Here is a 13152-nt window from a genome sequence, read left to right on the forward strand (position 1 = left end):
GGTGTGTGAGTGTGTGTGTGTGTGTGTGTGTGTGTGTGTGTGTGTGTGTGTGTGTGTAAAGTGTCCTTCACTCGACGGGTCTCTTTTCCTCCTGTGATTCGTGCTCTGATTACTGAACGATCTAATTAAAATCTGCTGCTCACTTTGTCCCATCTCACACTCGCGCTAAAAAGAGAAACCCAAAAGCACCTTTGAAATCGCCACACAAAGGGCAGCATTCATTTATACATCTAAAGCTCGTGGAAAACTCTTCTGTGTCTGTTCTCAAACCCTAAAGTCTCTCTGAACTCCAGATCAATATCACTGCAATGTGTGGCATTACAACCCAAAAGGAGTCTCAGGAAAGCGAGCAAACTTAATTTAACTGGTGAGTCAGACAGCGAGAGGGTCAGCGCTGACGTCAGCAGCCAATGGGAGGGGTTCTAGTGAGATATGATAATGAGGTCACAGGTGGCAGAGAGAATGGAAGTACGCATTGGTCTCGGACAAATACGACATGCTAATGACAAAATGAGCTTATTTGGACTGAATCCTAAAGAGCTTGTTTGTGAGCACTCTCAATGTCACGCTGGATTTTTCTGGAAGGGATTTGAGATGTTCTGATGTTTTGTGGGATGTTTTGTGGGAGATTCTGAACGCTGCCCTCCAGTGGCTAAATGTGGCATTACGGTGTCCAGTGTTTGTCTCTTACCAATCAGATGGTCCACGTCAAGGTCAAACTTCCTGCATTTGAAGTCTGGATCACAGCCGTTCCTGTGCAGAACGATCTGAGCCGTACACTCATCGATGAGTTTATAGTACTGAGGCCTGAGAGACAGACAGAGACAGAGACAGAGACACATCAATCTGTGTTCAACTAGCATCAGTAAGGAGATTCTGAAGCTCAGAAGGAAACCAAACAGAAATATTGAGCGGCGAGTTCATAAAATAAAATAAGAGACTTTCATCACACCGTCTGGCACAGGGTCACACACCAGCCGTCCACGATGACCTGCAGTGACCTTTCAAAATGAGACACCATAGACAATCTTATCCATCAAAACTGGATTATGATGCCCAGAGATGCTGTCTAGGAAGGCAGCTCACTAGCCCACACAGGATTGTGTATAAGTGTGTAGTGAGATGTCATTTTAATGCATGTGCACACAAATAATATCAGATATTGGTATGGTATTAGGTATGTAAATGAACAGTTTTCATCCATTTGAATTATTATTTATTATTTTATATTATTATTATTAATAATCATTATTATCTGAAAAAATAAATAAATAAATAAACTTAATGTGAACTTAATGTGATGCATATTTGTAAGAGTTCTACATTCAAAAAGATGTCAAGGCAGTTATTAATAGCTATCTGCATCTGTTATTTAAATAACATTTTCAAAATGCATTTATTCAAATTGCTTAGAATCAGCACAAATCATTGTGGAAAAAAATTCTGTTAAAAGACTTATTATAGATAACTAAAGGTAAAACGAACAAAAAAAGTATTTTATTACTTGAAATGTTAACTGAAATCAAACACAAACGTAACAAGGCAACATTTCATTTAGTTTAACTCGATGCGTTAAAAAAACTAAAATATAAATAGAATTTAATTAAAACTATATAGACATACACAAAACAACAAAATTACCACAAATGACAGAAAACACTTAACAAAATGACTCAAAGTTTAAATGGAACCAGAAAAAAAAGAAAAAGCTGTGGAATTAACAATATTTAATAAGTTAACATTTATGTGACAGAAACGAATCTGCTTAATTGACAAACACATAAACCTGGTTATTGTGTTTAAAATACATTGGTGCCGTTACAGAAACCTGACCTGTTTATGGGTGACTGACAAATCTGGATCACATTAAGTTTATTAATTCGTTTATATTATAATATTCTATGTAATCCAAATGGATAGACATTCAATAGCATAAATCCTACATTTAGGTCTAAATATTTTTTCGAGTATATGTGTGTGAAAGAGGTTTTAAAAAGCAGACACCTGTGAGTTATATGTGTGACTCTCTGATATTTGAGAGGTTTTCCTCTTTATCTTGACCTGTTGTGAAACAAACTCAACACTTTTCCACCACATTTTCCTCCATTTGCCCTCTCTCTTCTCTCCCTCTCTCCCTCCCTCTCCATCAAACTCCAGGTGTCTTCGGTGGAGCGAGAGCGACCCCTGGTGTCCGTGTGATAGTGCAGCCGCTCATTTGGGTTTAACCAGGGGCTTTTAGAGAAATCAGAATAATCCTAATTAATTCTCTGTCTTCAGTGATTAAAGCGGTGAAATAACTGAGAGTTTGTTTGTGGGCAGACAGGCCGCTCGGGGATTTGAGCTGCAGTTATATTTGGAGGATAATTATACGGAGGCGTTGTCATTTTCTGCCGTGTGTCAGCACATTAATCGCTGAAGAGAAACTGGCATGAAACGTTTCTGCTGATGGCAGCAGAGAACAACCTGCAAGCGCTCCCTCTCACACTTCTGTACTCTCCTCCTTTCTCAAAACTCTCAGCACTTGGCTCAGATGTGGCGCTCATAACTTTTATTTCACTTCTCTGCTCATATTTTGCAATTAAATGGTTAGTTCAGCTAAAATTTCACCATTATTTAACGATTCAGTGTTCTCCAAAAGGTCTCATACTCATACTAAAAGGACCTAAAAGTACAATAATAGACTTATGGTCTATTTTTCATCAAATTTCACTCATTCTGCCACATTTAAACTTGGCGCTATATGGTGCACAATTTATACAATTGTAAGTATTTATGAAAAACCCAAGTGATCTGATTTTTAACATCATCTTTACTCATTATTTCATTATTTATATATATATCTCTATTTACTAGAGATTCTGAAAACATTTTAATTTAAGTCTCTCTCTCTCTCTCTCTCTATATATATATATATATTTATATATAAATATTTATTTATTTATTTTAATTACAATTAAAAAATGGTTTAAATTAATGATACAATGACTCATTACTGGGTGAATTGGAAGTTTTGAATGATTCTCTTGAATGAATGATTCAATAGATTCATGTTTAACAGTCAATTGTCGCCACCTACTGGCCTAATGATGTAATAAGTATTTGAAGCATTACCTTTCTTTCAAAAGGCAATTTACACTATTTTTAATGCTACCATAGACTGCAGTGTTTACATCATAACTATATACTTTCATCCCAGTACTTCTTTGAACATTTTAATTTTGTAACAGAAATGATGACACTGTGTAGTTGAAAAACTGTGAAGCCTATAAAGTGACAACACCCAGCATGATTGCATGCATCAAAAGTTAGCTGAACTGTTGTCATTTAGGGATAAGATTGCATAGGAGTTTGAATCAACATCACAGTCTTTAAACAATTATTCATGCAGCTCTACTTTAATTTTTTTTTTTTTAAATCCTCATGAATTACTACACTTGCAGTGTAGTGACATCAACACATAGGAATCACAGCATATTCCACATATATAAAATAGTATACAGTATATACTGTGCAGTACACTAGCATCACACACACACAGAAACAGAGACAGAGAGAGGCTCAGGACCGAAACAGTCTCTCCAATTTCCTGCCTGTCGGATCAAATTGAGCAGACAGGGAACAAGCAACAATTCTAACATCTTGAAAGCGTTTACAAACCATCACACACACACACGCTCTTTCTCCATCTGTCCATGTCTTTTCACACTCCCACCAGCTCTTCTGTTCTCTCTCTCTCTGTGTGTGTGTGTGTGTGTGTGTGTGAAAGGCTGTCTATTTAAGAGAGAATTAGAGAGAGTGTGTGTGTGTGTGTGTGTGTGTGTGTGTGTGTGTGTGTGTGTGTGTGTGTGTGTGTGTGTGTGTGTGTGTGTGTGTGTCTTAAGATGTGCAGGTTAGAGAAACAGAAATGAAAGAAAATGCCTCTCTTCTGGGCTGCAATCATTTCTCTTCCAAGAAAACCTTTAAATGCACTGACATATGTGTATGTGTGTGTGTGTGTGTGTGTCTGGTAGTTAATTGAAGCGGGGGTGTCATACAGTGACTGGGTTCTTATTTAGAGCTTCGCCGTCGACAGTCACATCCACCTCCTGCTGTCCATCAATCAAACATCTCCTCGTCTAACTGCATCTGTCTCTCCTGTCTCCTTCCTTTATCCATAAACTCAAACTCATTCACAAGAATAACTACAATCATCTTTTAAAGGGACAGTTCAGCAAAAAAAAGAATCATTATGTCTCATTTTGGTCTAAACCGCCAAGTCTTTTTTTCTTTTGTGTTACATAAAAGGAAAACTCCGTGATCTACTTCACAATCATTTATTATGTTGCCTATGTAGACAGCAGACAGATAGGGAGCTCACTGGGCTTTAAAACAGAGCTTTTGTATTATTCAATTCAGTTTTTTCTTCCCTTCATTCATAAGTCGAAAATTTGGACAGTGTTTTTCTTGCTTTACAACCAAACAATAACATCACGTCTTTCTGCCATTTCCCATAACCTGAGAGCGGCTGGCAGCTGTAACCTCTCCAGCTCACGTGGCTATATGCAAGTCAGTGATGCGACAGCCAAGATGTCAACCACAGTTTCATCAATACAGCATGCATCGACAGCATCATCTCGAGATGTCCTGACAGGGTGAAAGGTCACTGTAGGGTGATGTCATACCTGGACATGTAGTCGTTTCGCACCAGCAGCAGGTGCTGCAGCAGAGACAGGAAGAGAGGCTCAGCTTTCGAGTCCTTCACCGTGTTCATCAAGATCTGGAAGACTTCAGTCATATCAGTGACACAGAGTTAAAGAACCACAACTAAAACTCATCACACAGTTACATCTAATGCAGTTTACTCCCCATGGCTGAAAATACATCTGCCACGTGTTCTTGTTATTGGTAAACTAAACTAATCCTATTTACAAAAAAGAATAATAATAATAATTCCTAATAGACAATGCAAAAATGTTAATATCCGAGGAAGAATTAAGTAAATGAAAATTAGAAATGCTGCCTGGGGTATTAAGTTAAGTTTCTGCTGAAGTAGTTAAATTGTTTAAAAATCGAAAGTTGAAATAAAAATAACAAAATATTTAGATTTTTTTTTTTTTTAAACATTAAAAATAGCAAATGCATATAAAACTACTACAAATGAAATTCAAACTTATTCTGAGTGGCAATAAAAGCTTATTATTTGCAATAAATACTTCACACCTGCAGTGAATATTATATGAATTGTATATTTCATGCAGCTCCACTGTGATTATTTCTAAGAATATAAAATATTTTCAAATACATATTTCAACTAAAAGTTTTTTTTTCTTGCCATTTATCTTTTATGAATGATTGATTTGGACAAAATCAAGCCTAGGATTTCTGGCACCACCTGGTGGACAAAATATGAAAATCGGATTTAGAAATAAATTCTAAAAAGGTCATTCTCTGCATACTTCTGCGCTTTGTATTCACAGTACATTTTCAATGTTAGTTGAGGCTTCTTGCACAAAACCACCATGATGAAGACTTTCCTTGCCATTTACTCTGTCTCACTGACAATAAAACAAGACTATTGTTGAGTTTTATTTTATTACTGTGGCTTCTAAATGTAAATGACCTCTGTTATGAAATGTCTTCACATGGGAAAAGATCCATATATTTATTTTTAAGAGTAAGCCAAAATCCAGTTTTTTTGTGTTATGACCCACTATAAAGTGTAAACTATGGCACTCTGTGAGCTGAAGGATCGTCTCAGCTTGTAAAAATGATTCTGCACTTTTGAGACACCTGGTGTCCAGTTTATGAACTACAATCACATGCAGGAAACCAGAATCTACAAAGAAATCAAGTCAACAAAGCCCAGCGTTGAAGCCAGGCCTCTTCAAAACGTGTCTCAGACAGATGATTAAAGCCAGCAGTGAAGGATATTCCATCTCTAGACGGACATCGTCCAACCGTGAGCGAAGATCTTCAGAGTCTTCATCAGCCTGCTCTTCAAACACCTGCAACTGAACCTTGAGCTCATCGTTCTCAATCGACCTCACCTCCTACACACACACACACACACAGATGGAGAAATTAAGTGAAACTGAAATTATGATTGTGCCATTATAATTAAATCAGTGTTGACCGTAACAAGATGTGATGAACTAAGTTTATAGTGCATATACATAATGTGAGGTTATTTTAGTATAATTGAGATTAGCTTTTTTTTAAATATTTACAATTTTCATATTTTCCATTAGAATTTTAAAGTTTTAGCAATTTTGTTGTATGCTACTATCATATTTATTATTATTATTATTATTTTATTTTATCTACATAGTTTTTCTTTTTTTCATAGTTTTGGTTGATAACAAAATTACTAAAACATTAAAGGGACAGTTCACCCAAAAATTACAACTATGTCATTAATTGCTCAACCTCATGCTGTTAGGGGTTTGTAATGACATTTATGTAAATTTGTGGATGAACTATCCCTTTAACTAAAATGAAAATGAAAGCTAATCAAAACTATTCGTTTTTGAAATGAAACTAATTCAAAATATTATAAACTTCAATACTATCTCGAAGCTAAAATAATACTTGTCATATGATTCATTCTACAAAACCAATTCATTGATTAATTTGAGAGACTCAAAAGTGTTTAAGTACATTTCCTTTTGCAAAAATATTGTACAATAAAAATATATAGAAACAGTAATGCAAATATATCATTTAAATTGGAGTTTGTGTGATATGTTAGAAAGATAATATTTGTAACTTTTTAAAATATAGTCGCATTCATTGCCTATTTGTTTTTGGTGTGCTATGTCTGTCTAGTAAGTGTGTGTGGACCTTCAGCTGGTCTCTGAGACCCAGTCTCATCAGCTCTGATCTCAGGTGGATCCTGAAGTCCAGCTCCTCCACTCGACTGATGAGAGCGTTGATCAGCTGCATACAGCCGGCCTGCTCACACACACACACACACACACACACACGACATCAGGGAAAGGACTTCACATCAGCAGTCTGTGTTCTCGGTCACGTGTGAGTGTTTTACCTTGAGCGTGATGGAGTTTTTATTCATGCCGGACAGCAGCGGCTGGAACCGCTCAATCTCCTGCTCTTCAGCCTGTTCAGTGATGCACTCCAGAACTCGCTCGTGTCTGAAACACACACAGTCCAACCTCACACACTTCTTAATATGACTTTGTGGATCATTTAAAATGGTTTTTGTCTTGCACGGCACATAATCTTCCAAACGTCCCTCTCTGCTGTTACACTTACATCTCATTGTTTTCATGTTTTCACATGTGAAATGATTGGCTATGTTGTTTTAACATTTTGTTTTTTATATGTCTTTATGTTTCTCGTTTTCATTTTAGTTTGTGTGCATTTTTCCCAAGATTTGGATATTTCTATATAACTCAAATTCATTTTTAGTAATTATAGTATTTAAACTTATTTCAGTATTTTCATGGTGTTCCATAATGTCTAATATTTGCATTTTAATTTATTTCATCTTTACTTCAAGTACTAAAAACAATGTGAAAGTGAGAAAGAGAAAATATGAGTTGGCTAAAACTTTTACAATAATAAAAAAAAAAAGTTAATTTGAAATAAAATTACTATTAACAGAATATATATATAAAAAAAACTTCACATTTTGTAATTTTGTGTATCGTAAGCTAAATAAATAAAATAACTAAACTAGTGCTGTCAAATTGATTGACCGTGATTAATCGCATCCAAAATAAAAGTTTGTGTTTATGTAAGACAAACACACACACACACAATATACACATATTACATAAACTTATTTTGAATGCAATTAATCTTGATCAAATAGATTTGACAGCACTAAACTAACATTTCAAAACAAAAACAAAAAACAACTATACACTGTAGACAAACTGCAATTAAAATTAAAACTGAAAATATCATAAAACAGAACATAAAAATATAAAAATACATAATATAAAAATTAAATTCATACTAAACTTTAAACAAAAGCCTTAGTGTATTTATGATACTAAAATAACATTGATGACCAATTTTTAAAAAACACTAGTTTTATCTGTGAACTACTCTCTATAGTGACAGCATTAATGATTTTATTGATCCTAAAGGACTGTTGGTATGCTAACTTCCCCCGGTGAACATGATTTCTGTCACTGAGTGTCTGATTAGCACTTGATGAGCTTGTGTGGCTATTGAAATGCCATTTGAATAGACTGTTGAGTATGTGAACACTGCTTCTGCTTTCAGCTTCCCACTCACGTGTTTCCTGGACGCTCGAGGATGCAGAGGGCAGACAGCAGTTTGACTACATCCACCATCATGTGCGGCACTTTTGGATTGATGGATCGGACCAGGAGAGGGATTCCTTCTTTTGACGTCAGCATGGCATTAAGACCGTGCTGAGAGAGAGACAGACAGAGAGACGTTAATAACAGTTCCCGCCGTCTATATTACAACATGGGCTCAGATCTGCTCGGACCTTGTTGTTCATGAAGGCTTTGAGACATCGAATGATCTCATGTTGACATTTAACACCAATCCCAGGATTCCTGTGAAAACCAGAGAGTGAGAGAGACAAATTACATCATCAATGTGCTTGAGATACATATTAAAATCATGGATAGTTGAGATCCTGGATGCTGATTGGCCGATACATTAACATATTAGTATAAAAACACTACCCTATTAATCCTAATGTATTATATCTGGTGAGCACATTTTTGAAGCCACTAAATGATCAACATGGAAAAATCAGATTGATAGTATAGACTTTATAGAATAAAAGTCCTAAATGTATAATTATACAAAATGTGTCATATTTTCACTATATCATACTTAATGAGTCATAAAAGTTGGATGTATCAGATAAGATACTCAAAAAACACATATGCAAACCTTTTTTTTTTTCCATTTTGTCTAAATGATAAATAAACCGTTCAATTAAATATTATTTAATATGTCAGGCTTTTTAGGGTTATGTGTCTAAAACAAGCCTTTAGTTATAACTATATTTACAGAGGCATTTAAGTTTATATTACAGCTCGAATTGTGAATAGCAATAGCTAAAAGGAGTAGTTAAAACTAGTAGTTAACACTTTCCCTCAATAAAGAATCACTCTTGTATAAGATCTAAAACATGAACGTGTGTGTGTGTTACTGTATTAATGTCATACAAAGGGTCTTCTTTCTCATCTTGGAGTTTCCTGAGGAACGCCAGAAGCAAAGCCAAACCCTCGGCTCCGAACGTCTGGACCCAACTGAAACACACATTCAACGATCAGCTGAGATTAGACACATAGAAATGCTTCAATGCATGAGAGTGTGTGTGTGTGTGTGTGTGTGTGTACCTGACGGGGTTGTTGTTCAATGACACGCGCAGTGACTCCAGGCAGCTCAGTAACGGTACGTCTCTCAGATCGGTCTTCAGTTCCTGGATGTACATCAGTGCGGACCTGGAGCTCTCCTTCTGACTCTTACTCTAAACACACAGAGGGTCAAATGAGTTTAACTGTAATGATGCTACAGACCCTCATACTGCACTTTAATGCTGCTGATTCAACCCGTATATGGCAAGCAGAACTTTGTGCTTGTTTGTGCTCTTTTCTCTTTTAACAGAAAAAAACTCTGAATATATATAAGAAAATGACAAATTAACGCTTCTTTTATATAAATTACCAGAAAAAAAAAAAGATTTCAATGCTTTAGAAAGAAGCTTCTTCTACTCACCAAAGCTGCATTTATTTGATCAAAAATACAGTAAAATCGGTAATAATGTGAAATATTATTACAATTTAAAATAACTGTTGTCTATGTGAATATATTGTAAAATGTAATTTATTCCTGTGATTCAAAGCTGAATTTTCAGCATCATTCCTCCAGTCTTCAGTGTCACATAATCTTTCAGAAATAAGTATAATATACTGATTTGCTGCTCAAGAAATGTTTCAATTACTATTATCAAAGCTGAAAACAGTTGTGCTACTTCATATTTGTGTGAATAAGCACATATACAGTATAGTAATACATTTACAGTGGAGGTCTGTTGGGTATGATGTTCTGGAGGATTTAGAAGCAGAAATATGATAATGATCAGTCTAATTCTCCTTTTGAAATTGGACTTGTTCTACTTTATTATTATTATTATTAATGCTTTTATTCAAAAGGACAGTTAAACGTTAAAAATCTTGCAAAAAATCTCTGTTTCAAATACATGCTGCTCTTTTGAACTTCATCAAAAGATTATATACTTATACACGTAGGATTATATACTGCTTAAACTTAAATATAATAATAATAATAATAATAATAACAATTATGCCATTTAATAAATAAATAAAATCTGCAAAATAGAGTTAATATAAATAACCGTTTATTGCATCTGAAAAAAAAGTGTCCTTGTACTATTTTATCTGCATTGGTCTGCGAGTAAATATTAGACAAATAATAATAATAATAATAATAATAATAAATGAATTAATACGAATTATCCCAGTAAAACTATTTCAAACTAGTCCTGTGGCAATAGAACGAAGTGTCAGCATTAAGAGAGCAGATTATGATACAGCTGGAGAGCAGCCGTGTCCTCTCTGACATCTGTAGAGAAATCTGAACCACATCCTGTGTGTGTGACAGGAAGAGCTTGAAACCGCCACAGGAAGAGCACCTGATCATCTTCATCACCTCTGAGATCCACTGAGGGATTCAGATTCAGAGCCACGAGTAGATGGGTGTAACTCATTAGAAGATGATATACTGTAAATCACTTCATGTATGAAATGACCAACTGAAACTAAACTGAGACAGACAGACAGACAGACAGACAGACAGACGTCTGGAGCGTGTTCTTACAGCACTGGAGGTGTGCAGGTATTGAGACACCATCTCTCTCTTGATGATGATGTCCTTCTTCCTCAGCGGCTGCTGCTTCTCCTCATTCAGGTTCATATCCACCTACAGACAGAGAGAGAGAGAGGGAAGAGACTTATACCTATAGCCTAAATAGATCAGGAAAAATATCATTTTTAATTCATATTATTTGTTTTATTGATTTTTTTAATATCCCCATAAATATGTGTGCTTATCATCCTGACTGATCGCAAAGATCATATATATATATATATATATATGTGATCTTTTTTTAATAAATTAAAAGATGTGCCAAAAAGTGTTGACCCCAATAACTGTTAGGTATATTTTAAACCAGGCACACACACGCAAATGTGTCAGAAATTAAATCATTTAATATTATAACCTAAATCTTATCCAAACCAAAACCCTAACAGAAAACTTTCTGCATTTTTACAATACTAAAAAATATTTTCTTACAGATTTTACAAACGGGAATGGGCCCAAAATGAGGATCATGGAGATTTTATAAGGTTTAGCTCACATAGGAGTACAGATTTGCTCCCAAAATGGGTTAAGCGGGTCCAAACACACACACACACACACACACACACACTCACCAGCATCTGCTCAAACAGCTCCAGCACAGACTCGTCCGTCAGCTCGTTCAGAGAGGCGCTCTGGTACACTTCAAACTGGGGGGCTGAAGAGTGTCTGTTTCCCATCGTGCCTCCCTTCTCCTTCTCCTTCTCCTTCTTCGTCCGCATGCTGGTGAAGCGCTCCAGCTGACACAGGGTCAAAGGTCAAAGGTCAGACAGGCCTCACAGGAGGATTTTACAATCTGCATCTTGTTAATCACTGCATGTTCAGAATGATCTACTAACATCCAACATGCACAGTTTGTGAATTTTCTATATGCAGGGACTCAGATATCCTACTGGCAAAGATAACCAGAACTCACTAAATCTCAGAATTGAAAGTACGCTAGTATTTCATTCTGAACAGAGAAACAGAGTTTAACTGACAGAACATATTTTGCTGGGAACAGTGCACTGATATCATCTCAGATTTAATTATCTTTCTATTTTTATCTCATCAAGACTGTCAATCAGCAAGAACAAACGGCGTCTGAGGAAATTCCAGATCGATCCTGTAATCCGGCTCTTCTAAGGAATCTTTTCAAGTCGAGACGAGAGTAAAGCAGCAGAAAAATCTGAGATACTTACACACATCCTCCTTCACATTCATTTAATACTAACCAACAGCAGCAGCTTTATTATAATGATTGAAACTACGGACACAGAGCATCACAAGAATATTCTAAATCATTCTATCTATGATAATCTAATATTTCTTTCAACAAACATTGATTTACAACATTTTTTGGATGACCATGGCACAGTTTCAAAGAAAAAACTTTTGACTGATTGACAAAAATGTACTGCAACCAAGTAAAAATAATCCTCCACCATTTCTTACACTTTCCTAAATGTAAACCCTATTTATATCTGAAAATTATATATATATATATATATATATATATATATATATATATATATATATATATATATATATATATATATATATATATATATAAAAGTACAGACCAAAAATGTGGAAACATTACTATTTTTAATGTTTTTGAAAGAAGTTTATTTTGCTCATCAAGCCTGCATTTATTTGATCAAAAATAGAGAAAAAAAATATTGTGATATATTATTACTATTTAAAATAATTATTTTTACATTTATTACACTTTAAATGATATTTCTGTTATTTCTGTGATGCAAAGCTGAATTTTTAGGATCATTATCACATGATCCTTTAGAAATCATTCTAATATGATGATTCATTATCAAAGTTGGAAATAGTTCTGCTGCTTAATATTTTTTCAGAACATGTGATGCTTTTTTAGGATACTTTGATGAATAAAAAGAAAAAAAAAAGAAGAAGATATGTTTTTAAAATATACATATTTTGTAATAACAATATACACTACTGTTCAGTAATTTGGGGTCAGTAATTTTTTTCTTTCTTTTTTAAATAGAATCAATACTTTTATTCAGCAAGGATGTGTTAAATTGCTAAAAAGTGATAGTAAAGAAAATATATTATTAGAATATATATATTATTAGAATTTCTTTTTTTTTTTTTAAATGCTGTTCTTTCTAACCTTTTATTCATCAAATATATTAGACAGCAGAACTGTTTCCAACACTCATAATAAATCAGAATATTAGAATGATTTCTAAATGATCATGTGATCGACTGGATGTTACATGTGACACTGAAGGCTGGAGTAATGATGCTGAAAATGCAGCT

The 13152-nt window shown here is 34.8% G+C and overlaps 1 protein-coding gene across 3 annotated transcripts in view; it reads right to left on the reverse strand.

The window, feature by feature from the left end:
- Positions 1–13152, reverse strand: part of LOC113067292 (protein diaphanous homolog 1-like) — an 88359-nt gene that overhangs the window by 55223 nt on the left and 19984 nt on the right. For all 3 annotated transcript variants that reach the window (XM_026239684.1, XM_026239683.1, XM_026239682.1), the window contains 11 exons: positions 11451–11615; positions 10834–10935; positions 9333–9463; positions 9159–9242; positions 8465–8534; positions 8245–8384; positions 7025–7130; positions 6820–6930; positions 5911–6029; positions 4662–4778; positions 692–807 (listed from right to left, as the gene is read on the reverse strand). In XM_026239684.1, the coding sequence (XP_026095469.1) occupies positions 692–807; positions 4662–4778; positions 5911–6029; positions 6820–6930; positions 7025–7130; positions 8245–8384; positions 8465–8534; positions 9159–9242; positions 9333–9463; positions 10834–10935; positions 11451–11615 (1261 nt within the window). The remainder of the gene's footprint in view (positions 1–691; positions 808–4661; positions 4779–5910; positions 6030–6819; positions 6931–7024; positions 7131–8244; positions 8385–8464; positions 8535–9158; positions 9243–9332; positions 9464–10833; positions 10936–11450; positions 11616–13152) is intronic.

This window comes from Carassius auratus, chromosome 50 (assembly GCF_003368295.1).
Source record: "Carassius auratus strain Wakin chromosome 50, ASM336829v1, whole genome shotgun sequence".
NCBI classification, from domain to species: domain Eukaryota; kingdom Metazoa; phylum Chordata; class Actinopteri; order Cypriniformes; family Cyprinidae; genus Carassius; species Carassius auratus.